We start from the raw sequence: 25,665 nt of genomic DNA on the forward strand, positions 1-25,665 counted from the left end.
GGGTGGAGAAAGATGGGAGAAAAAGAGACCACAGCAAGCAGAAGAGAAAAGAGAGAGAGAGAGTTCAAATAAACAAGGGAGAGACAAAAAGAGTGATTGGAGGATTGGAGTATAAGGGAGCGCAAGCAAGGAAGAGAACGAATCCTTCAATAAAGGTATCAGGCAGCACATCCTTAGAGCCACAGGAGAGATGTACATACAGCATCACTCAAGGAACCTCAAATGCCACAAGATTATGAAGATTTGAGATATATTTGAGAGGCAAAACACGGCGGCGACATAGCGAAAGCCTGGATTAGTTGCCATTTCATTTCATTTTGCCCAGCCTCCAGCATGGGGACAGAGTGCAGTCGGCGGGGGTCCCTGGCGCTCACCCTCAACATTGTAGCATTTACGTGTGCCCTGTCAGCAGTGACCACTAGCTTCTGGTGTGAGGGGACCAGGAAGGTGGTCAAGCCTTTCTGCACGGGGCCGGTGACGACCAGGCAGTCGTACTGCATTCGCTTCAACAGCAGTAACATCAATGACAGCCGGCTGGTGCAGTACATCTGGGAGTCGGGAGAAGAGAAGTTCCTGATGAGGAAGTTCCACACCGGCATCTTCTTCTCCTGTGAGCAGGCTGCTGACATGAATGGTAAATAACGTTCATGTACAACTTGCAGAAATGTTGAAATAGAACATGCGACTATGTTGGCCGCTCAGCAGCTGGTCCTGTGTGACCATGCTCTCTAAACCTGATGTGGTTTGGGTACATTACAACAGGAAGTGAAGGAGGAAGTACATTGGGAGAGACTAAAATAAGATCAAGATGCAAATGATTTGACAGTCTACTATTTACTTGCATAATTACATCATCATGTTGTTTTGTCTTTTTTAGTATTTGAGCTTTGATAAAATAAGCAAAAAGTAATGTTCTGTTTGGTATCAGGTTACTTGTGTTGACTTTACTGAAATGGACTGACATAACGATGCATCAGTTTTAGTAGGAGTTTTACAGTGTGGAGATCATTGAGTGCAAGAGTTGGATTGCTTGCAGAAACTCTGTGACTCAACATTGATTTGCTATGATTGCTGTGAGAATCAGCAGTAGCCAGTCCTGAGGTGTGACAGAACAAACAGCTGTGAGAGTCAGCAGTAGCCAGTCCTGAGGTGTGACAGAACAAACAGCTGTGAGAGTCAGCAGTAGCCAGTCCTGAGGTGTGACAGAACAAACAGCTGTGAGAGTCATCAGTAGCCAGTCCTGAGGTGTGACAGAACAAACAGCTGTGAGAGTCAGCAGTAGCCAGTCCTGAGGTGTGACAGAACAAACAGCTTTGAGAGTCAGCAGTAGCCAGTCCTGAGGTGTGACAGCACAAACAGCTGTGAGAGTCAGCAGTAGCCAGTCCTGAGGTGTGACAGAACAAACAGCTGTAAGAGTCAGCAGTAGCCAGTCCTGAGGTGTGACAGAACAAGCAGCTGTGAGAATCAGCAGTAGCCAGTCCTGAGGTGTGACAGAACAAACAGCTGTGAGAGTCAGCAGTAGCCAGTCCTGAGGTGTGACAGAACAAACAGCTGTGAGAGTCAGCAGTAGCCAGTCCTGAGGTGTGACAGAACAAACAGCTGTGAGAGTCATCAGTAGCCAGTCCTGAGGTGTGACAGAACAAACAGCTGTGAGAGTCAGCAGTAGCCAGTCCTGAGGTGTGACAGAACAAACAGCTGTGAGAGTCACCAGTAGCCAGTCCTGAGGTGTGACAGAACAAACAGCTTAGTGGGATAGAAAAAGGACTGGAGACATGAGGACTGGAGACATGAGGACTGGAGACATGAGGACTGGAGACATGAGGACTGGAGACATGAAGACTGGAGACATGAGGACTGGAGACATGAGGATTGGAGACATGAGGACTGGAGACATGAAGACTGGAGACACCACTATCAGAAAATGGATAGGGTCTGATTTTAAAAGTGGTAAACGATCGGTCAAACCACACAAAGGTGAAAATCCTGATCATAACCATTTAGCTGATGCTTCTGTGCATACTAACACATTTATATTTAATTTATAGAAAATAACAAATAAGGGTAAAACAATTTTTGGAAGGTAAGAAAAATAACAAGACTAGGCTACATGAACTAAATGAATGTTTCTCTGCTTCCAGGTTTTAACTGCAGAGACTTTAAAGACATTGCACCTGACCATGAAAAAGGTAGGTAAAACCCATTTATTAAACAATTATCTTTCCGTCTAGTAGTGTAAAGCCCTGATAAATCTATATTGTCCTCTTGACTACAACTTTATATGAGTCCAGTCATCAAAAATATATCAAGACTGATTTTATAGGATGATGCCATTTGCAGGTGTCCCCCTTTTTCACTCTCTTAACAAAATCTATATGAAGCATCAACAATTTTTCATAATCTACTGTGAAAAGAAATAAAGACAGTCATATCTGCTCCCAATAATTGAATGGGTAAGCGCAACACTAACCCACTACCCATTACGTTATTGGTAGTATATATAGACTTTATTTCATTGTTTTCATAAGTGTACTATTCCTCTGCAACTTTTTTGGGAATGTCCGTCAACTCTTGCCTTTTACTGGAACATAATCTACTGTGACTCCAATCAGGGCTTCCATAGGAAATCCTAAATAACAGTCTAAAAACTAAAGTAAAGCTGTTGTAGTAGTTTTACATTAGAAGCAGCTTTCATCTTATTATCAGTTTCACCTGTCGTCTCTATCCAAGTCCCACCAGAGCAGGCCTACAGAGAGCTCAGGGGTCTCTTCCTGTCTGGGTCTGTGGAGTTGATGTCTCCCTTCCTATAGGTGGGATTATTTAGTAGAGGGAAATGGATTCTAGAGGCGACAGTAGCACTCACTCTGACTGACTCCTCTCTTCCTGCTATTCCCAGGGGTCCTGTGGCTGTGCATCACAGCTGAGTGTCTCTACCTCATCCTGCTGTTCACGGGTGGTGTACTCATGTGGTTAGAGCTGTGTCCTTGCCTCAGCGTCATGAACAAGCTGAAGCTCAACGCCTTTGCTGCAATGTTCACCGCCCTGTCAGGTAACACATCTGTGCCTGGGAATGATGTTCACAGTCATATTTATTTTTAAAAAATGTGACGTTCACCATTTGTCAAGTGAACAAGTCATCAAAGAATACTTTCATACAGTCACTCAAAGCTGATCACCAGCCATTGAGGAGTTGATTATCTCCCTGCATCCTTAACTATGAAGTCAGCTTCACAGAGGGGGCACACTAGTGAGTGGACATCCCCTGGCTCCATTTCTCAATGACCAGAGGCCATGTCAACCTCCATGCCACGCTATCACACTAAGGCTGGCACTGGGCTGGTCAAATTGGATAGAGAGCCTACAGTAGACAGGCTTTGGGAGTCCCAGCTCCACAGTAGAGCAGAGGCCAGCGTGTCTGTGTGTAACACTAGCCACCAAGGGGATTACATCATCTAATACCATGCATGCAACCCACTAACCATCCCAGGCAGGCAGAGGCCGGCCAGAGTGACCGTGGCTAGTCCATATCCTAAATGGATTATTTCAATTTTACAGATACGATATTCAGTACACTGCTGAATCTACTCTAAGTTTTCATCCTTTCAAAGACCATTTCCAAAGCTGATAGGAGGGGAATCAAGATGATGTTGAGAAAATGTATGTCAATCAGGAGTCATTTTCATTTAGATTCACTCACTGTATTGTCAATCATGGTTATTGTGTTGCTATCCATCTGTCAAACTGTATTGTGGGGGTAAGTAGGAGTGAATATACACGTTTAAAATGTGGTTTATGCACTACAGAATTTGTGGAATCCCTACAGCTAACTCTCCTCCGTGGAACAAATGTGGATGTGAATATGAATATGATTTTGTTAGCAGAAAAGCAGAGCAATAATAGTAGCAGAGTGGGATGGGAGCCTTGCTCAGGGAGGTACAGTTGTAGGGAAGCTAGCCTAGCGTAAGTGCTAACGTAGCGCGTAGAGCAGTGGTCTATGGTCTGTGTGTCCAATGCCTCTGGGGATTTGCTGGTTTCTGGACTAATCGGATTGGAGATGGGGAAGTGGTTTTGGGCCAAGACAAGGCCTACCCAGAGGAGTACCCCCCCTTCGCCTCCCACCTTCCCCTGACCCCCCCCCCCCCCCCCCCTTGTTGTTAGGGCGTTAATCCCAAGTAAAGCAGCTGTAGACGAGCAGAATGTTGGCAGAGAGATGGCCAAGAGGCAGCAGAGAAAGAGAGAGTAGAGGGAACACTGTGCTGTGGTGGGCTTTGATTCTTCATCATTCTCTCTTCTATATGTCATTGTTATGAAGGGGAATGGCTGCAACTGTATTAATGTAACCTATCAGCTTCCCCAGTAATACTATAAACGGAATATCCAGTGAATAAGGAAGCATGATCATGGAGAAAATTAATGGACTGCACTCAATGTTGTTCACACTAACACCTGTCCTCATGCAAGGTTTTTAAAATAAGTGAAAGGTATCCAAACTGATAGCCCTCTATTCATAACGTATACAATACTGCCACGTGTGGCTACTAATATCAATTGCAGATACTATTTTTTTGCTGTACTTATACCAGTGCTTTTGAAAGGTATAACCATTATACATGAAAAATATATAGTCTCATATATTATCTCAGGTTTTCATTCACCATATTTATTTGCGTTTTTGTATTGTGTTATGTCCCTCGGGATCCAGGCCTTTTGGGGATGGTTGCCCACATGATGTTCACCACGGCCTTTCAGTTGGCTGTGGCCATGGGTCCGGAGGACTGGAGGCCCAAGACCTGGGACTACAGCTGGTCCTACATGTATGTACTGACTAGGTCACTTACCGTTACACTAGGTGCTATACAATAGGAGTGATTCAACTCTAATACCCAGCTATGTGATACTTGTGCAATTTTAAGCGACGCTAGCATTCTGAGGCCATGTATAGTAACACAGTCATGACGGAGAGAGCATGCAATGCTGAGGTTAATCACACCCTCTGTTCTTCTTCTTCCCCCTCCCCAGCTTAGCATGGGGCTCCTTCGCCACCTGCATGGCTTCTGCGGTGACAGCACTGAACAGGTACACCAAGACCATCGTAGAGTTCAAGTACAAGCGGCGGAACATTGAGAAGAACCTGAGGATCAAGCAGAAGCTGCTGGAGATGGACCTGCCAGAGCAGATGTGGGACATGTACCTGACGGCTGTGCCTGCAAGGGGAGAAGGAAATGCTGGGCCTCTGGACCTCCCTGTCAATGGGCAAAAACCCTCCACTGGAGCAGCCTATGTAATGGGCCTGGACAGCATGACAGAACCACAGGGAGAGGCCTACTGCTAAGACAGTGGTCACCAACCCTGGGCCTGCAGGGCCCCATTCCAATACTGTTAGAATGTACCTTCCATCCTCCCTTCATTGAGGTTATGACTGCTCCAACATGATTGGATAGGTTCCAATTCAAAACACAAAGGGGAGGAAGAAAGGATGCATTTTCACAGTATCAGAACAGGGCCTACGAGATCTATAAGGCTTTACAGGACCAGGCTTGGTGACCTCTTCATTAAAATGACCATAAATTGGCTCTCATATACAGGATCCCAAACTCACTGGACTATATAGGGTATAATGGATCCCGTTGAGGAGATCATTACTAATAATATGGCCAAAGGAACATGGAGCTGACTGAATAAACAACACTTGTCCTCAACTTTCTCCTGTAGGTTTCTAGAGCCAAGGCCATGACGATTATTATCATTACTGTTATTCTGGAGCAGATGGTAAAGCTGTTTTTATAAGCTATGTTAGTAGTTTTGTTGCCACATTCGGCATGGGGCTGCAAATATCAGCCAAGTCTAGTTGCCATATGGATGCTTGGTGTACAGACGGCTATTTCCAACACGTACAGTAGGTTACAATATGGTGCTTGTATTTATATGTGCTGTATGTAAGTTTGTGTTTGAGAGAAAGTTGGATCTTAATATTTGCTTCAGAATGTAATGAAGAAAAAGCAGCACCCATAAACATAAACATACACAGGAAATGTATTGAACACAAACTTTGTCAGAAATTAAGGACAATACAGGAAATGGGTTTAAATGCCCTCATAACTAGGGAATATTTCAATGAAAACCAACTGCAAACGACTACAGACTGAATGGATCAATGCAGGACTCTACTAAATATTTCAAGTATTTGCCAATGCAGCTGCCTTGAATTGTCTTGGATTTAAATTATGGGATGCCATGTCATTTCTTATGGTAATACTTGCTCAATCTGACTACAGAAAAAAATGTGTATGACGATCATGACCACAAATCCACATTTTTCCAAGTAGTTTACAGTCCCTCGACAATACCGTCTAAGCCTCTGTTGGGGAAGGACTGCCATCTAGTGGAGTAAAGGGTAAGTTCACACTAGAGTTCTGAGGACCTGCTTTCTGATGGTGGATGTTGTTGTCACTTTCCATGGTGTTACACAGTAGGCCTATGGCATTACTCATGTTACTTCTTGCGGTTTAACTGTCACAAAATAAAGTGTGACTGTTTTGATTTGTTTGCCAATACAGGTTGCATGAGGACTTGAGTTACTCCAGATGACATCAGGACCGTCACAAAATACACCAATTCAAGCTTTGTCCTGTATCCTCTTCGTGCAGCCTGTGTTTTGAACAGTAACGATGGTATCATCTTTTTTCCACCTCTTTCTAGGCTCCCATCCTACCAGCCAAAGTCCTGCCCTGTCATCTGGTAGAAGCGCAGGTTGTGTGGCTGGTAGAACTGACGTAACCTGAGGATGACCTGAGGGTGGATGTCAGCATGTGGCCTGCCCTTGGTTCTGCCCAGGCAGTGGGGCTTGCTGCTGCCCTCTGGCTTCTTCAGGCAGGGGAAACCCTTTGTCTTGTTGAAGTAGAAGTGTTTGTCTGTGATGATCCTCTGAAGGCCCAGAAAGTCTTGGACTCTGCCCAGCTCCCCTGCAGGGTCGCTCACCAGCCTCTCCCCATGGACAAAGTGGATCTGGTCCAAGGGGAAGTGGGCCAGCCACCTCTCCAGGTGCAGAGCATACAGGCCAATCCAGATGGGGCTCCACAGGGAGTCCACCTTCAACGCCTCCTCCGTCCCGTTATGGAACGTCAGGGTCTCAAAGCTGGGAACGCCAGGAGTCTTGGATATGATCTGGGTGTAGTCAGAGATGGCGCGGGTCACAGGGTCACGCACCACCACGATCAGTTTGACCTCCTGGGACATGGAGTGGATCCGGCCGGGGCTATCCGCCGTCACAAAGTACCTGGGTGTCTTCTCCAGGACCACCTGGCCCTCCAGAGCTTTGGGCATCAGGTTCCTGAGAGGGACAGTGAGGCTGTTCAATCTTATATCAAATACACAAAATAGAGCCAAATTAGAATATAACCATATCCATTTGTTTTAGATCGAAGAGAGGGTTAATTCTTTGAATAACCATCAACCAATCCAAGGTACTATTGATTGAGGCCTATAGCCAAATAAAGGGACTGAATCATCCCTTAACACCATGATCTATCTGGTCACGGTCACTCCCCACAGATCTCTATGTCATCCTGTGCCAATGAAGCCAACATGCCTGCTGGTTCTTAATAATTTACATGGTGTTATATAGTTTTCCCCAGTGTGCTCTCCAGCCTCACTCAGCTCTTCCTCCCTGCCGGATGTTAATACACTCCCATTCAACTGAACGAGGGCTGAGGGGCACTGAAACTCGTACACACCCCTTGTAAGAGCATGTGCTACCAGGGAGAGAGAGAGGACACACTCGGCTGTCTGCCTGAGTAGAAATCCAGATGAAGGACAAGAGAGAAAGAAAGGAAGGAAGGACGAAAGAGAAACTGGGAGAAAGGAGGAGGGAGGGAGCACACAAATACAAGCAAAGTCCATTAGTGAACCCACTTTTGATTTTCCCTGGAGACAGATTTTGGCACTGGCAGAATATGTCATTTTTGTGTTGCATTGACTCACTTGGCATTTGCACTCAGCTTTTCTCCCTTGGAGCTGTTATCTAACCATTATCAAGATCGAGTTCAATTCCATGGGTAGTGTTTCAATAAAGAGCCTTGATTATTTTCCTCTCAGCAGAAACAATGCATACACCAGTGCATATTCTCATTAGACAATGTGGTGCTATACTTTGATCAAGCAGCTTGATGAATATTTCCATTTTAGGAACAGACAGTATGATACTTCAGACATCAACAGTGCTGAGCGATTAATGCTTTTTGACGATTAGTGCTTTTTGAGGTCAGTTCGGTCCGATTATTAAAAAATCACGGTTTCAATAATTTCAATAATATTTTAAAACATTAAATGCACTATGCATTGTGTGGCCTGAATGCTGTAACAACACAGAATAAAACCATCAATAAAAGTCACATGATGGTAGTGACTGTCCATCACTGCTAATCCCTTATTAACCTTAATTTATTCTCATTACTTTAATAAAAGATTTCAGTTGTTGTGTATATTACATTTGTTTTATTCAATAACTTTATTATTTCATTCTAAGTCGTCATCTCATCTCTATTGAGCTGCTATCTATGCAGTCTGACAAAATCACAATTTTGTAGTCCTTCAAAGTAAATAAGGCATACTTTTATAACTGCTGAATGCCAAATATCAATCACTTAGATCATGTACAGTATTTTCAGGTAGAGATAAACCCTCGTGAAGCCACAGCTGCTCTATAGCACCTCATGATCGCACATTCTTCTCTCTTCCGTAGCAGGCGTAAAAGAAACAAAGACCGGACAAGTAGATGCGCAAGGGATTGTGGTCATTGTAGTTAATTCTCACGTTTTACGCTCTAAACAATAGAATATTGGCCTGTTGGAAACTACAACTCCTTACTACATCGCACAGCTGAGGCTGGATCTGATGTATCTCTAGAAAAACTGTACAATGAGCAAATTGAGCGCACAGAAGAAAACTGAACAAAATGGAATTCAAATAATTGAACCAAAGTTGGTCAATTAGTTGTTTAAAAAACTCACCACACAACATCAAACAAGGGAGAGAACAAGGTCCATATTGTGGGGCACTGTTTGCCCAAGCACCTTGAAATGCATTTGTTGTAAGAAATGTGCTATATAAATATAGTTTGATTGATTGATTGATTGATCATGTAGCAGATGTTAGGTTCAGGAGTTGCGGGAATGTTTGGTACATTTATTTGTTTTTGGAGAACAGTCAAAATGATAAAATAATAATGGCATAGAGAACATCGCTGCATAATATTTGTGTTACAGATTTTACAGTTGTTCTTCAGAGTGTATGTATGGGAAATGTAGGGCTCCCAAGTGGTGCAGCGGTCTAAAGCACTGCATCTCAGAGCTTGAGGTATCACTACAGACTCTGGTTCGATTCCAGGCTGTATCACAACCAGCTGTGATTGGGAGTCCCATAGGGCGGTGCACAATTGGCCCAGTGTCATCCGGGTTAGGGTTTGACGGGGCTAGGCTGCCATTGTAAATAATAATTTGTTCTTAACTTACTTGCCTGGTTAAATACATTTTTTTTAAATAGGTAGAGAAATTCTCCCAGACATTAAATAACCCCTTTAACTTGCAATACACAGGCTGACCATGAGCAAGCAGCAATTCCAATGAGGACTGTGCATCATTCTACACCTTTTGCAAGTTGTAAACATAATCAGAACGCAAACAATGAAGTCCTCCTGTCAATCAAATATATATAAACAAATATCAACCAAACACAAATGTTTGTTTCAGCACTATCATTCTAATCATAATAATCATTCTAATCATCATCATCATCATCACCATTATCATCATCATCATCGATAGCTAGGTAGGTACATACCTGTACCAATTCAACCCACGTGAGTAATGTCTGTCGAAAAAGTGGGGTTCAGAGCCAAGTGCTCGAATGTCAGGATGAAGTCTTAGGAATTCCAAAAGAGCTCGTGTTCCGCCCTTTTTCACCCCTATGATGATTGCTTGGGGTAGCCTCCTTGTTGCCGTCCAGTCCTTACCAACATTGGCTGACTGCGCACCAACTGCACCTGTCGCACCTGCGCTGCCGAAGGGGGATGCTGAGCGCACACCGACATCTGTAGCCGAGGCATTCTTCCTTTGGAACAGCACAGTCAAAGGTAAAAGTTGAGAGGTTTGCTTCAAATGTTTCGCAGTATCCACTAAAATAAAATCACAGCGGCCGGAGAGAATGAAGTACAGCGACGCGCAAACCACAGCAAGGGAGAACATGAAGAGAAGTTTATGCAGGAGTCGCGGAACGTCTTGTTGAAGGTGATGAGAACCAGCCATACCTTCTTCCACAAACAATTTGAGGCCATTCTATGAACAACACATCTCTTATTTCGGTACATCTGGTATTCTTGTAAGCAAAAGCACATAATCATAATTCCATGCCCAAAAACCTGGTGCACCGGCTGTTCCAAGCGAAGTGCCAAATACGCTTGTCATCCCATACTAACACGTTGTTGATCTCTAAACTGATCATCGCAATAAATTGTTCCTTTCTATAATAACAATATTTTGTTGGACATAAATGACGGTGTAATGTTTACACATACAGTTAGTATAGTATGTTCTTGCTCATCTGACACTGATATATTAACCATCATCTGGAGATGCTGTGCGCATCTTTCAGTGCTGCTCTACCTTGATTGGAGGGATGGTAGAGAAGGCGGGTTTCACTGCTCAAACTTAAACTGTTGTGCCATGATCCTGTAACATCAGCTTTAGGATAACTTTCTTTCTCAATGTTTGCAGTAGACAGGCAATTTGCTTTCCTTCCTCAGGCAATGGTATTATGTTGGTCAGGAGGGAAATAACACCACAAGGCAACTCATTTCAGCTTTGACATAGTTTTCAGGTGACAATTTCTTCAATAAATATTGATTTATGCGTGAATAAAGTAGGATACTTGATAAAGATACATTTTTTTTGCAATTCATATTACAGTTTTTGAGGCATATATGGGAACAGCTGACCATGCAGATTTTTTGGGGGTTCCTTGCATGACTTAACACACATTATTGTTTTACAATGATTGAATATTGTTCTTTGCATCCACAGACAGAAAGCCCTGTACATAGGCATCATGACGTAATAGGAAGCGTTGGTAATACAACCAGGATAATCTCCAGACAGAGGTATTAAATTATACAGGGAGGGGGTTTGTGTCTGATTCTGATTTTTTTCGCAGCATCACAGTGAAAATCGTTTTTTATGGAAGGACAGCCCAATAATGACTGTATTATGGGTCAAATGGGTCACTTCTGATACTGTGAAATCTCCTCTGAACAGGAAACTGTGTGTTGTAAGCTTAAACAGTTTACCAGGAAATGGTCACTGTACAATCTGACATTGGAGCCAACTCCACTTATGTCCCTTAATTTAATATGATCTGTGTACTCTGGTGGAACCTTTAAAGAGCAATCCATGCTATTATAATCAAATAATGCCATTTCTGATTCAAACTCAGATGTGGTTTACCAGAAATTCAATGCACATCCTTATAAGTGAAAAGCTATGACAAACAATAGACGCAAGAGGCTGAAGAGAAGCCTTCAGGTGGAGAGAAACCTTCACAAGGAGAGAAACCTTCATGTGGAGAGAAGCCTTCAGGTGGAGAGAATCCTTCAAAAGGCTTCAGGTGGAGAAAAGCCTTAACAAGCCTTCAGGTGGAGAGAAGCCTTCACAAGCCTTCAGGTGGAGAGAAGCCTTCACAAGCCTTCAGGTGGAGAGAAGCCTTCACAAGCCTTCAGGTGGAGAGAAGCCTTAACAAGCCTTCAGGTGGAGAGAAGCCTTCACAAGCCTTCGGGTGGAGAGAAGCCTTAACAAGCCTTCAGGTGGAGAGAAGCCTTAACAAGCCTTCAGGTGGAGAGAAGCCTTAACAAGCCTTCAGGTGGAGAGAAGCCTTCACAAGTCTTCAGGTGGAGAGAAGCCTTAACAACCTTTGCATAAATTAAGGCACCAGGAGATTCATATTGGATCAAATAATATGCTGTGGAAATATCAGTGAAAATAACCCACTGAGCACAGACTAGTTTTGATTTAAATTAAACAAACATCTAGTTTTGATTTAAATTTGGTAGAGTTGTCAACTAACGTGAATTCAACATGAAATCAACAAAAAATGTCACCATGTCTTTGGATTTAGGTTCAAAGTGACTACATTCCCTTACGTTGATGTATTTTTTCAAATCCAATCAGTTTTCCACATTTACTCAACATCATCACATTTAAACAAAGATTTTTTTAAATGACGTGGAAATAACATTGATTCAGCCAGTTTTTGCCCAGTGGAAACACAACAGTTTAAACAAAGCATTTATTGTTACATTTGAAGCAAGGATCATGTGAGATAGGACAAGTTATTTTATTGTGTTATTTTTTAAATGAATTTTTTAGTTTAGTTTATTTAGTAAATATTTTCTTAATTATATTTTCTTTAAACTGAATTGTTGGTTAAGGGCTTGTAAGTAAGCATTTCAAAGTAAGGTCTACTACACCTGTTGCATTTGGCGCATGTGGCAAATAACATTTGATTTAATTTCATTTGAAGAGAGAATTCAAACAGTTTGCTGTGAAAGCACAGGGCATTGCCACCAATGATGTGGCTTCAATACGGAGACCCTGTCTTTCTCTTCCAGACTCACATCTGAAGGTTAGCAAAATAATAGAGGCTTCTGCTACCATTTCTGTCAAGCCGTTTACGCACACAGTATGATGCATACATTCGATAAATCCAACATATGCGCCACACAGAATGTGCTGCAATGCCTCTGCAACGCAATGCTGCAAGGCAAACGCAGCGTCCCAATTGGAAATGAATGTACTTCTGGTGTACCAAAATGCAATTACGCTGTCGGTGTGATCGAGGCGTTTCAGTCATGCGGGATACCTGCTGTGCAGTGCAGGGTGACCTGGTTTCTGCATCACATCTGGGATCATTGTTTAATAAGACCCGACGCATTGTAAATACATAGGGATTAAAGTTCACTTTAGAGAGCAGAGACATGTCTACGCGTCTGTATCTCAGATAAATCCCTGTTTGTTCTGGAAAATGACCACATTGGATTATAGGGTGGAGAAATGATGGGTGAAGATGTGAGGATGCTGCTGCTACCCTCCACTGAATTCACCTTCCTACGGCTTACATTCCACAGCCTCACATGCCCCAAGCATCTCTGATCGTGTGTGTGTGTGTGTGTGTGTGTGTGTACATGGTTAGTTCTGTCAGTGAACAGTCTTAAACGTCCCTTTTTCAGGACCCTGTCTTTCAAAGATAATTCGTAAAAATCCAAATAACTTCACAGATCTTTATTGTAAAGTGTTTAAACACTGTTTCCCATGCTTGTTCAATGAACCATAAACAATAAATGAATCTGCACCTGTGGAATGGTCGTTAAGACACTAACAGCTTACAGACGGTAGGCAATTAAGGTCACAGTTATGAAAACTTAGGACACTAAAGAGGCCTTTCTACTGACTCAGAAAAACACCAAAAGAAAGATGCCCAGGGTCTCTGCTCATCTGCGTGAATGTGCCTTAGGCATGCTGCAAGGAGGCATAACGACTGCAGATATGGCCAGGGCAATAAATTGCAATGTCCGTACTGTGAGATGCCTAAGACAGTGCTACAGGGAGACAGGACGGACAGCTGATCATCCTCGCAGTGGCAGACCACGTGTAACAACACCTGCACAGGATCGGTACATCGGAACATCACATCTGCGGGACAGGTACGGCATGACAACAACAACTGTCCGAGTTACACCAGGAACGCACAATCCCTTCATCAGTGCTCAGACTGTCCGCAATAGGCTGAGAGAGGCTGGACTGAGGACTTGTAGGCCTGTTGTAAGGCAGGTCCTCACCAGACATCATCAGCAACAACGTCGCCTATGGGCACAAACCCACCGTCGCTGGACCAGACAGGATTCACGTTTATCATCTAAGGAATGGCCGTTATACCGAGGCCTGTACTCTGGAGCAGGATCGATTTGGAGGTGGAGGGTCCATCATGGTCTGGGGCGGTGTGTCACATCATCATCGGACTGAGCTTGTTGTCATTGCAGGCAATCTTAACGCTGTGCGTTACAGGGAAGACATCCTCCTCCTTCATGTGGTACCCTTCCTGCAGGCTCATCCTGACATGACCCTCCAGCATGACAATGCCACCAGCCATATTGCTCATTCTGTGTGTGATTTCCTGCAAGACAGGAATGTCAGTGTTCTGCCATGGCCAGCGAAGAGCCCGGATCTCAATTCCATTGAGCACGTCTGGGACCTGTTGGATCGGAGGGTGAGGGCTAGGGCCATTCCCCCCAGAAATGTCCGGGAACTTGCAGGTGCCTTGGTGGAAGAGTGTGGTAACATCTCACAGCAATAACTGGCAAATATGGTGCAGTCCATGAGGAGGAGATGCACTGCAGTACTTAATGCAGCTGATGGCCACACCAGAAACTGACTGTTACTTTTGATTTTGACCCCCCCACCCCCCACCCTTTGTTCAGGGACACATCATTCAATTTCTGTTAGTCACATGTCTGTGGAACTTGTTAAGTTTATGTCTCAGTTGTTGAATCTTGTCATGTTCATATAAATATTTACACATGTTAAGTTTGCTGAAAATAAACGCCGTTTAGGACGCCGTTTTAAACGCAGAGAGGACGTTTCTTTTTTGCTGAATTTATGTTATACTGTACTACTGCAATACTATTGTGACACTCAAATCATGTTAGATGGGTGATGGAGATATTGTCCACTGTAGGTTTTCTGCTAAGTGGTAATTGTAATCTGTTGAATTGTTAGTCTCAGGAAATGTAGATGGTAACTCACTTAAACTTTGAAGGGAGATACATGTAAGTGTGAAAATATATTTGTGCTATGTCTTACTTCATAACGAAGCAGAGCTGCTTCTCTGTAGTTAACAGGAAGAGATTTTTCTGCAACTGAAATGACAGGTCTTTCTCACAGCTGCTCCAAGGCAAGTCATAATTGGTCTGTTGTGAGGTTAAATCAACATTGTGCTGTAATACTTCTTCCAAATATTTATTTCCCGGCTTGTGGTTCTGTTTTAGTTCTTAGTGCTTTGTAAAGGTAAACTTTCCTAAACAAACAACTATACTAGTAATTGTTAACTGTTTCTATAGAACCCGCTCCTCTTCTCTTCCAACGTGCTGAATCTCAATCCAATTCTCTCAATCCAGCAGATTACCTATAGAGATCTTCTTAAATGTATGCAGAGGCATGTTCACAATAGTACGCTAATGTGGCCCCATATGCAACATTTTTACCTTGTACGCCTCCCCATCCTGCAATCACAGATAAGACTCTTGACCTCTGAGCTGAGTACTAAGAGATTGTTATGTCATGTTATTTACAAAAGGTGTATTGCTCTTCAAGGATCTTTGGTCTATACCCAATCATGTCATCTTAAAACGCCCCAAGAAAATGAATTAGGCACCACTGGCCCACAATATTCTTTCCTTATTATCACACAATGTAACTGCCCTCAACATGTCCAATGAATATTTTTTTTTTTTTTTTTACATTAATTGGAACTAAAAAAGTGTCTGTAACGTACCTGTTCACCTTCACTGTCAGTCATCCTACCTGTCCAGCTACCCACACAGATTCCACTAATCTTTACAATAGAATAGAATTCCCAGACCCAAACTGCCATATTTTGAAAACGGAAAGGAGAGTGAATTTGTCCTTTTGGAAATGGCATTCGAGAGCCTACTGGGTATTCACAGTCATCTGTCAGAACGCTACAAATACCAAGTACTAATGGATCATTTGCGGTTTACCAGTGCATACAGGCTGGCCCAATCCTTTGTGCACTCCGCAACACCACACACTGCAGCTCTCCAGGCCCTGGAATTCCTGCCTCAGTCTCATCCATTCCTCTGTCACCTGACACGTGACCACCTGTTCACCTTCACTGTCAGTCATCCTACCTGTCCAGTTACCCACACAGATTCCACTAATCTTTCAGAAGTAATAGCAGCTCTTTCATCAAACATTGTCCTTGTATCATCAGTGCGGTAAAATTACAATAACCGTATTTTGTCTCTCCAAAAACCGGTCCAAAGGATAAGGTTACTTTCCAAATCCCCCTAGTACAGTAGTAATTGTAGAGTTATAAGGTCTGAGCACTATACTGCTGTCCTGAAAGGCAATATCCTCTTGATTAGAACTAAAGCCCTTAAACCCACTGTCACTTCCAGATAATACTATTTTAAAGGAGATTACTCTTTACTTCTTGAGTATTCAGAGATTAATACAGGATCCCTATCTATGACTAGATTAAAAACTGTAATCTGATTTGCAAAAAACATTGTGTTTCTTTATCCTATTTTTATTCTGTACAAATCCTGAATTGTGATGATTCAATCAATAAAGTCTATCCTCTATTCTGCAGGTGTTATATTTCTTGAGAACAAAAGAACAACATTACGAAGACCCGGACTAGACTGGGTAGCTCTCTACTGAAGACATGACAATGAGAGGGTGTTTGATATCAATGTAATCTATTATAGAAATGACAATTGTTCAATCAATGAAAAATGTACAAACAAATAAGAGATTATTCACAAATATTTTAAACAAGCAAGTAATACAACAGACAACTTTATAAAGAAGAATTCTTTCTATCAATAAAACTTTTCCTTTCTGATGGAAATAGTAAGCTACATTTGAAGTGACTCAAACATGGTTGCTTATTTTGGCCTCTCATTGAACGTACTCCTGAATAAATATTTCTCAAAGTCATGGTTAGAGAACCAAAATAAGGTAGACTGAAAGCAGGCTGATAATCAATATGTATTACAGTACCAGTCAAAAGTTTGGACACACCTACTCATTCAAGGGTTTTTCTTTATTTGTATTTTTACATTGTAGATTATTAGTGAAGACATCAAAACTATGAAATAACACATATGGAATCATGTAGTAACCAAAAAAGTGTTACACAAATCAAAATATATTTTATATTTGAGATTCTTCAAGGTAGCCTTGACGACAGCTTTGCACACTCTTGGCATTCTCTCAACCAGCTTCACCTGGAATGCATTTCCAACAGTTTGAAGGAGTTCCCACATATGCTCAGCACTTGTTGGCAGCTTTTCCTTCACTCTGCAGTCCAACTCATCCCAAACCATCTCAATTGGGTTGAGATCGGGTGATGGTGGAGGCCAGGTCATCTGATGCAGCACTCCATTACTCTCCTTCTTGGTCAAATAGCCCTTACACAGGCTGGAGGTGTGTTGGATCATTGTCCTGTTTAAAAACAAATGATAAACCCACTAAGCACAAACCAGATGGGATGGCATATCACTGCAGAATGCTGTGGTAGCCATGCTGGCTAAGTGTGCCTTGAATTCTAAATAAATTACTGACAGTGTCACCAGCAAAGCACCCCCACACTATCATACCTCCTCCTCCATGCTTCACAGTTGGAACCACACATAGAGAGATCATCCGTACTCTGCATCGCAAAAATAAATGGCGGTTGGAACAAAAAATCTCACATTTGGACTCATCAGACCAAAGGACAGATTTCCACCGGTCTATTGTCCATTGCTCGTGTTTCTAGGCCCAATCAAGTCTCTTCTTATTATTGGTGTCCTATAGTAGTGGTTTCTTTGCAGCAATTTGACCATGAAGACCATGCAGTCTCCTCTGAACAGTTGATGTTGAGATGTGTCTTTTACTTGAACTCTGTGAAGCATTTATTTGGGCTGCAATTTCTGAGGCTGGTAACTAATGAACTTATCCTCTGCAGCAGAGGTAACTGGGTCTTCCTTTCCTATGGCGGTCCTCATGAGAGCCAGTTTCATCATAGCGCTTGATGGTTTTTGCGACTGTACAACTTTCAAAGTTCTTGTCATTTTCCGGATTGACTGACCTTTGTCTTCAAGTAATGGTGGACTTCCGTTTCTGTCATCTGTCAGTTTCTGTCAGCTGTCATCAAGGCTACCTTGAAGAATCTAAAATCTAAAATATATTTTGATTTGTTTAACACTTTTTTTGGTTACTACATGATTCCATGTGTTATTTCATAGTTTTGATTATCTTCACTATTATTATACCATGTAGAACATAGTAAAAATAAAGAAAAACCCTTGAATGAATTGGTGTGTCCAAACTTTTGACTAGCACTGTAAATACTGAATACATTATTTTAAAGTAGTATGTATTTTTACAATTACCATTCTTTCCAACCACTATTCATCAAGGATGCAGTTTATTCAGACTATAATAAGATCCTTATAACCAAGAAGTGTGGTTTCCTCAACATATTTCTTAATATAACAACAAGATATATGGGCCTTGAGGTTTTCTTCCACCAGAAAATCCATGGCAGCCTGAATAGAGGAGAGAATGGTTCAAATGTACTAACACATAATCATAATAATATTGCAATTAAAAAATATTACCAAACATGCAACTATTTTATTGTTACCAAAGACATCATGAGTCATGTATGGAAGCCAATTCCCACCACATACAAAAAAGTCAATACTATCTAAAATGTAGAGATGGTAAATCATACATATAGTATATATATATATATTACATTTAACCTTTATTTAACTGGGCAAGTCAGTTAAGAACAAATTCTTATTTACAATGACGGCCTAGGAACAGTGGGTTAACTGCCTTGTTCAGGGGCAGAACAACAGATGTTCACCTTGTCAGCTCTGGGATTCGATTCAGCAACCTTTCGGTTACTGGCCCAACGCTCTAACCACTAGGCTACCTGCCGTGCCATGTTTATTTATTTGTAGCATTGTGTGGTGATTTCCATCTGTAAACTTGAGCACAAACTGATCAACTGTAGCCTACAGATAACAACCACAGCTGCAGGTAGCCAGAGAAGCCTAAGCACTCTGATTCCCTCTGGGCAAGGGAAACAAAGCAGCAACGTCATGTATTTATAGCCTAAGCTATGTATTTACAACCTAAATTATATATTAAATATAGGCCCATTTATTTGTGTTAAGAGAAAATATGAATGTGATCAAATTTGATTTATATCCGAACTTGATTGACTGCAATGATCAATCAACACAATAGCAATTAATCAATCAACACAATAGCAATGGTTTGTTGTGTGATTTACTTTTTAATTACAGATGCAAAGTCCTACATGATGCAACCCTGCATAAAGCAAACTCAGCACTGTTAGCTCTATTGACCACTCACAGTTGTTGTCTCTGTGTCTGAGTAAAGGACCAGGAGTCCTCCCTAGGGTGAGGACTTAATATCTCAACATTTTATAGGACACATCGCTGCACTCTATACTCCTCTGTAAACTGGTCATCTCTGTATACCCGTCGCAAGACCCATTGGTTGATGCTTATTTATAAAACCCTTTTAGGCCTCACTCCCCCCTATCTGAGATATCTACTGCAGCCCTCATCCTCCACATACCCTGTTCCTGTTCTGCCAGTCACATTCTGTTAAAGGTCCCCAAAGCACACACATCCCTGGGTAGCTCCTCTTTTCAGTTCGCTGCAACTAACTTAGCGACTGGAACGAGCTGCAAAAAACACCCAAACTGGACAGTTTTATCTCCATCTCTACATTCAAAGACTCAATCATGGACACTTACTGACACTTCGTGTGATGTATTGTTGTCTCTACCTTTTTGCCCTTCCTGCTGTTGTCTGTGCCTAACAATGTTTGTACCATGTTTGTGCTGCTACCATGTTGTGCTGTTGTCATGTTGTGCTGCTACCATGTATTGTCATGTTCCTGTCTTTTTATATTGTTGTCTTATGTCTCTCTTTATGTAGTGTTGTGGTGTCTCTTTTGTCGTGATGTGTGTTTTGTCCTACATTTAAACAAGTTGGGCCCCATCGCCACAGGAGGCCTTTTGCCTCTTCGTAGGCCGTTCTTGTAAATAATCATTTGTTATTAATTGACTTGAATAGTTAAATTAAGGTTAGAAAAAAGTATCTCAAAATGTTGACTTACGTATCTCAAAATGTGTAGATACTACCTAGAAATGTTTAGATAGTATAATCATTTTCTAAGGTCAAATGCAGACGTTTTTTAAATTCTCAATATCAAATCATTGCTGGGTAACAATTGGTACCTTACAGTGATTGTTTTCAAATAGCAAAGAGCAATTTCTCAAGCAATAATTTTGCTATGACTGTCTGGGAGTGGTCTGAGTAGGGAGGGAAAAACTGAAAACTAGTTGTTATTGGCAGAGTAGTTTGGAACAATATTTAATTGGACTATTTACTAATTTACCGCCTGTTCATTTCACCAGGCAGGCCAAAAGTCCATCCCACCAAAACAGAATGACATTTCAAACTGTTCTTACACTAAAAGGGCATTATCATAATTTTCACAATTTCAGATTTATTCAAACCTGTGTGGAAATATATATAAAACACAGTATAACACGTTTTGACTGCACTGGGCCTTTACATTTTTGGGGGGTGGCAGAAATGGGATTCCATAGTCATGACAGTTTACCTTTGACAGAAGAGCTGCAACTCCTTTGCCCCTGAAAGACTCGGGTACATAAGTTGACAGTAGATCTACCTCCTTCTTGCTCGTAAATTTGTAGCGCAGCACCGCGCTATCCTGATGTCCTGTGCCAAGAGAGTAAAATTTTATTTATACGTGTAACATATTATATTCCCCACTGTCATGTGTTCCTAACTAGGAACCTTCCCAAGTGGGCCATGCATGAACACCGGCCTCGAGTTACTATAACACCCTGGTTGTAAATTGCAATCCCTGCTGTTTCACGCTCACCTTCGCCGTCCAGGTTGATAGAAAAGCAGAGGTTGTGTCGGTCATGTTTTACTCTCAAATCGGTGTTAGGACTCAATACACTAAAGGCAGACATATGAGTATTCAAAACCTTTACAGAATTAGGTTTGCTGTTCAATGCATAGACGCGAAAAATCAATTTTCGTAAAGCCATATCGATTGTCTTGTTCAAGAGTCAGTTCTCGCTCGTGGCTGTGCGCAGTCTTTCCCAATGCAATTCCATTGATGTCCACTAGCCAGCGTAAAATAGTTACTTCATGACTATAATGAGTTGAGATTGTAATTAAATTACCATCCACCTCTGTCACAAAATGCAATTATGAGTCTTCAATTCCATCTGTAGGCTACAAAGTGGTCTCTTTACCAATGTTACATATATTATGAAAAGTAAAGACAAGGAGACAGAGCTCAAAACAAGTTTTATTTCTAGGTTCTATAGGCCTAATATAAGGTTCCCAATAACACAAACAACAGTTTCCCTCATTTCTGCTATATGACAGTTCTACTGAAGCAAGTTGTGTACCTTATGAGATACCCAAGTTATTTTAGTTTCCAAATAAACATTTTTCCAAAATCTTTTTCAGTCACCTGTGTCCATTCAGCATTGAAAACATACAAACATTTCAATAATCATTTTGTCTTCTTCTATTTTTTTTCCGGTCTCAGCTGGTCCTCCATATTTGACAGTCATAAGTGCTGGCCCAACACATCATCTTATTCCCAGTTCTATGTGGTGTGTATCCAGAATCCAGTGCCAATCCAATGCTATGTTGACTACAGCTCCTCTGAGTCTGCTAAAGCTGCAATATTATTCACTCCTGCAGCATTATTCACTCCTGCAGCCATCACAGCGAAAAATACATTTGGGAAAAGGGATCTGGCATAGATGGCCATCTTGGGGAGGGAGTGAGCCATGACCACCTCTCTCTTCTTGCTGTTCAGAATCTTCAGGATCTCATTGGCAGCCTCTGTTGGTGTGATGCCCATAACCTTCTGTTTGGAGAAGACTGGGAGGGGGAGGCGGGATAAGGTTGGTTAGAGTAGTCAGACCAACACAACACACAGTTTTAAGATCATCAACTGAGACAGCAGGTTACTTGACCAGATGGACTTCTTGGTCTTTTCCCCAGGTGGAGGGGAGATGATGAAGGTGTGGTTGACAGTGCTGACAGAGATGCCATACTCCTGGACCTCAGCCCGCAGACAGTCAAAGAAGGCTTGGACCGCATGCTTAGAGGCAGCATCTGAAACCCAGCAGAAGCCAAATTCAGACCCTCATCTCCCGCTCATACAATTGTTTCATTATTGAGGGAACTCATACTGTACATCTGAATACCTGTTAATTCAAACTTCATCAAACTACATTCAGAAGTAGGCCTACTGTCAGTATGAAAATGACTGAACTCACAAGTGGCACGGAAAGGCATAGCCAGCTTGCCCTGGATGCTGTTGACCAGAATCACATGGCCAGTCCTCCTCGACATCATGGATGGCAGAAGACCTGTGGAAGGGACCAATGCAACACAACTCTCAAACTTCAATTCCTTTTAACTGAGTTAACTTATGCTCTGTTATGATATAGTACCCTTAGCCACTGTGATAGGGCCAAAGTAGTTATTGTCCATAACTAGCTTGTCCATCTTCAGTGATGTGCTCTGTACTGGGGCCTTGACTTTAAGGCTGCTGTTGAGAATGAGCACATCCACACAGCCATAACACTCCAGCATCTCTACGATCACATCTGGCATGCTGTTCATGTCACCGAAATCCACCAGCACAAGTTTAGGAGGGAAGGTCTAGGAAAGGGAAAGAGAATTTCACAATAATGCAGGACCAAATTACTGTAATATACAGTATGGTTATTAATCTTTAGGATATTCATGATCACTTTACAATGTATGCATATTTATATAAATGCTAATAAAACGTAACTTTGTATCAGGCATATAAAGACCATATAATTGCTCTGTTGGGTTTAAGAGTTACGACATACTTACTAATTTAGGGTCTGCAGCGCTAGTCAGGTTATCAGCAAAACCTTCAAGTTTTTCCCAAGTTTTTCCACAAAGGATGACTCTAGCTCCTCCCTCGTGAAACAACTTTGCACATTCTGCAAAGGTTTGGATTAATACATTTACAGACAGAATACGGTTTTAGTAACAATGTAATAACAGTTTTCTATGTGCACTTCATATCTGAGCTTTGTTTTCAAAATCAAAACAAAGGATTTACCCTTTCCCAGTCCTGTTAAGGCATCTGTTATCACGACCACCTTGTTGCGTACCATTGCTGTGGACAAGAATTTGAGCACCAGATGGTGCAGGAAAATAACCACTGCTGTTACCACCACCACAACAGGCACCAGCAGAATTGCAGCTGGGTCCATACTCTGGAAAAGACCAATGGGAATATCATTTTCAGTAGCATATAGTGCCATGTTTTAGTGTTTAGTGAGAAAACTTGATAGTTTTGAATTAAAAATACAGGCAGTAAATGTATTGTTCAGAAGTATGCAGGGCATTCTTATAGAAATACACGTCGGTCTACAGTCCATTATATGATATGATGAAAGCATGTCAAGATGAATCAATAATCAATGGATTGACTAATGGATGAGAAGTGATACATAGAATAAGAATTCAATTCAAATTCTATGTGATCAAAGTGAGAATATTGAACATTCTCAAAAATTTATTTCATACCAACAGATATTCCAGGTCCATGATTTTGGTATCCAAAAGACCCTGTTAAAGACAACCGTTAAAGGTCCAATGCAGATGTTTTGGTCAAAAATAAGAAAAAAAAATGCTTTTAGAAAAGGGCAATTTATCAAATAAGAATTTAGCTAGGACTGTCTGGGAGTGATCAGATTTGGAGGAGAAAACTGAAAACTATCTGTTATTTGGCTGAGAGTGTTGGAGCTCTCTTTCTTATTGGTCTATTAACTAATTTACCAACTGGTGATGTCACCGGCAGGCCACAACTCCATCCCACCAAAACAGGCTGATTTTTCAGGTTGTCTTTTCAAACAGCTCTTACACTTAAAGGCCATTATCATCATGTTCACAATTTCACAGTATTATTCAAACCTCATAGTGTGGAAGTATATATAAAACACAGAAAAATCACATTTTTGAATGCACTGGGCCTTTAAGCCTTTAGTTACTCCATAACTCTGAAATGGAAACAGAAGAGACAGATATTGACCATGTACTGTAGTGACAGAGCAAGCTAAAAGATAGAGCTTATGATCACTCTAATAAATGCTGTCTGGTTGTTTCATCAGAAGGAGCTAAACATACTCCTTGATACATGACCTCAAATTATCATAAAGGGCAAAGTGAAACCCATCTTCAGTTAGGACAGTGTCAATGTGAAGCATACCGAATATGTCAGACAGTCAAGGTGACTCAACATTTCATAGCTCATTCATACAGTATAAGATACAGTCACTTTACAGTAACTTTCTTTCCTCAGATTACTATATCTTTGCAATAACCACCTACGACAATCCCAGTTTGTCCCATTACAGTTTAAGTGTGATTGGTCCACAGTATTTGTTCTACTGGGTGTTTTAATAGCACTTAAGCCACAGTTTACCATGTACTGTACAGTGTGTGTCTGCCAAAGGGAGGCTCCAAATATATTCTGACCTAAAAATACTATAGCAACGTTATTTTCAAAAGCTGTACGGTAACATCAGCACAACTCAAAGATAAACTTAATAGATCCAAGAATAACATGAATGAAACAAATGCGATAAAGACACAATGTGAAAAAAAAACTAAAGACCGTAATCATAGATGTTATCCTGCCATCCCTACACAAACTACAATGAAATCAGAACATGGAACTATACAGTTACAGTAACAAGTTTCCCTGTGTCATAACACAAAACGTGCAAATACTGTCCTGGCTGTGTGTCATTGGCTGACTGTCTCCATTTCACACCTATAGTATGGTTTGATATCATTCACACAGCTGCCACTTACAGTTTGGGGTGGCTAGACCTCTGGTGGAAAAATGTCTGCTAGTATTCCTGGTTAGGTCTTCTCATTTGGGGCAATGTTCCCAGCCCCAGCCCATTCAGAGTGTAGCTCTGACCAGCAGTCCCCGTCCCCCCAGCAATACTTTGGGATTTGAGCTCTATTAATAGCGCACAGCTGAGTCAGTCATTTTCCATGCATGTTGTATACATGTTATGTTTAGCATGGCAAGGCAGCTCACACCTCCAGGAGGCAGAGGTCGTGGGGGAGATGGTGTCCCATTGCTAAGGCCTTGCTCTATTTAGCTCTGTTTTCATTTAGTGCACCACAAAGGATATGGCATAGAAAACAAACTGAATCACACACACTCACACAGACGTACCAGTGAGCATGCATAGCCTACACACACAGACAGAAAGACAGACACATGCACACAAAGGTCCGGCTTACCGAATGGGTACGCAGGGCACGTGCCATGGGACCCCGACCTCCAGGGGACTCCAACCCTCCCCTCCCCCCAAAAGAAAAGTTAATATTATTATTTTATTTTGGGGCGTTGAGAGCAGCCTGGAGGTCAGGCCCCCCAGATAGCATATTATGAACACATTGGTTGAGGGCCCCCCAGATAGCGCATTAACATGTCATTAGCCATGGCAAAATATATAGAATAGTAAAAAAAAAAAAAAAAAAAAGCTTTAAAACGGCAAGATTTTCTCTAAGTCTCATGGCACATCGGCCCCAGATGTGCGGTCCAGCCCTGCACACACACACACACACACACACATGCACTGTTTTGTCAGCTTCACAGCTTCTTTGAGCTGTCTCATTCCATGCCAAATGTTGACCCAATGTCTCCATCTCCAACCTGTATCAAA

General features: G+C 41.8%; 4 protein-coding genes across 5 annotated transcripts; 1 reads left to right on the forward strand and 3 right to left on the reverse strand.

The window, feature by feature from the left end:
* The first annotated feature begins 216 nt into the window (after positions 1-216).
* Positions 217-5,696, forward strand: LOC110486609 (germ cell-specific gene 1-like protein). The gene is made up of 5 exons (XM_021558340.3): positions 217-634; positions 2,139-2,186; positions 2,894-3,046; positions 4,700-4,811; positions 5,017-5,696. Exons 1-5 carry the CDS (start codon positions 334-336, stop codon positions 5,327-5,329), a joined length of 927 nt encoding a protein of 308 aa, XP_021414015.1. The 5' UTR covers positions 217-333; the 3' UTR covers positions 5,330-5,696.
* A 325-nt stretch (positions 5,697-6,021) lies between these two features.
* LOC110486608 (heparan sulfate glucosamine 3-O-sulfotransferase 6-like) lies at positions 6,022-10,424 on the reverse strand. Its single transcript, XM_021558339.3, has 2 exons — positions 9,835-10,424; positions 6,022-7,354 (listed from the first exon to the last, which is right to left on the reverse strand). Exons 1-2 carry the CDS (start codon positions 10,296-10,298, stop codon positions 6,706-6,708), a joined length of 1,113 nt encoding a protein of 370 aa, XP_021414014.3. The 5' UTR covers positions 10,299-10,424; the 3' UTR covers positions 6,022-6,705.
* A 6,094-nt stretch (positions 10,425-16,518) lies between these two features.
* On the reverse strand, positions 16,519-21,027 carry LOC110486611 (protein NATD1-like). Its single transcript, XM_090196844.1, has 3 exons — positions 20,787-21,027; positions 20,502-20,620; positions 16,519-18,376 (listed from the first exon to the last, which is right to left on the reverse strand). The coding sequence occupies exons 1-3, from the start codon at positions 20,956-20,958 to the stop codon at positions 18,260-18,262; spliced, it is 408 nt and encodes a 135-aa protein (XP_090052970.1). The 5' UTR covers positions 20,959-21,027; the 3' UTR covers positions 16,519-18,259.
* Positions 21,028-21,212: 185 nt separating this feature from the next.
* On the reverse strand, positions 21,213-24,951 carry LOC110486613 (dehydrogenase/reductase SDR family member 7C-B). 2 transcript variants are annotated; one of them, XM_021558345.3, is made up of 8 exons: positions 24,797-24,945; positions 23,507-23,548; positions 23,037-23,193; positions 22,802-22,914; positions 22,390-22,600; positions 22,213-22,305; positions 21,902-22,048; positions 21,213-21,811 (listed from the first exon to the last, which is right to left on the reverse strand). In XM_021558345.3, exons 2-8 carry the CDS (start codon positions 23,525-23,527, stop codon positions 21,579-21,581), a joined length of 975 nt encoding a protein of 324 aa, XP_021414020.2. In that variant the 5' UTR covers positions 23,528-23,548; positions 24,797-24,945; the 3' UTR covers positions 21,213-21,578. The 2 variants fall into 2 exon arrangements, with proteins under 2 accessions (XP_021414020.2, XP_021414021.2); XM_021558346.3 differs by lacking the exon at positions 23,507-23,548 and having other exon boundaries at positions 24,797-24,951.
* Between the last annotated feature and the right edge of the window lie 714 nt (positions 24,952-25,665).

The sequence above is a fragment of the Oncorhynchus mykiss genome, chromosome 13 (genome assembly GCF_057628025.1).
Source record: "Oncorhynchus mykiss isolate SJ-2025 chromosome 13, ASM5762802v1, whole genome shotgun sequence".
In the NCBI taxonomy this organism is placed as follows: Eukaryota; Metazoa; Chordata; class Actinopteri; order Salmoniformes; family Salmonidae; genus Oncorhynchus; species Oncorhynchus mykiss.

What these genes read in the sequence shown, in the direction of transcription:
- LOC110486608 (XM_021558339.3), bottom strand. Translation starts at nt 10,298, where the DNA reads ATGGCTGGTTCTCATCACCTTCAACAAGACGTTCCGCGACTCCTGCAT. An exon ending in CGTGGGTTGAATTGGTACAG is followed by an intron (nt 7,355 to 9,834) that starts GTATGTACCTAC and finishes ATTTGATATAAG; the next exon opens with ATTGAACAGCCTCACTGTCC.
- LOC110486609 (XM_021558340.3), top strand. Translation starts at nt 334, where the DNA reads ATGGGGACAGAGTGCAGTCGGCGGGGGTCCCTGGCGCTCACCCTCAAC. An exon ending in GCAGGCTGCTGACATGAATG is followed by an intron (nt 635 to 2,138) that starts GTAAATAACGTT and finishes CTCTGCTTCCAG; the next exon opens with GTTTTAACTGCAGAGACTTT. An exon ending in GACTACAGCTGGTCCTACAT is followed by an intron (nt 4,812 to 5,016) that starts GTATGTACTGAC and finishes CCCCCTCCCCAG; the next exon opens with CTTAGCATGGGGCTCCTTCG.
- LOC110486613 (XM_021558345.3), bottom strand. Translation starts at nt 23,527, where the DNA reads ATGGACCTGGAATATCTGTTG. An exon ending in CTTAACAGGACTGGGAAAGG is followed by an intron (nt 22,915 to 23,036) that starts GTAAATCCTTTG and finishes AAACCTTTGCAG; the next exon opens with AATGTGCAAAGTTGTTTCAC. An exon ending in CCCTATCACAGTGGCTAAGG is followed by an intron (nt 22,306 to 22,389) that starts GTACTATATCAT and finishes TCCCTTCCACAG; the next exon opens with GTCTTCTGCCATCCATGATG.
- LOC110486611 (XM_090196844.1), bottom strand. Translation starts at nt 20,958, where the DNA reads ATGGCTTTACGAAAATTGATTTTTCGCGTCTATGCATTGAACAGCAAA. An exon ending in TATCAACCTGGACGGCGAAG is followed by an intron (nt 20,621 to 20,786) that starts GTGAGCGTGAAA and finishes CTCTTGGCACAG; the next exon opens with GACATCAGGATAGCGCGGTG. An exon ending in TTGCAGCTCTTCTGTCAAAG is followed by an intron (nt 18,377 to 20,501) that starts GTAAACTGTCAT and finishes TCCTCTATTCAG; the next exon opens with GCTGCCATGGATTTTCTGGT.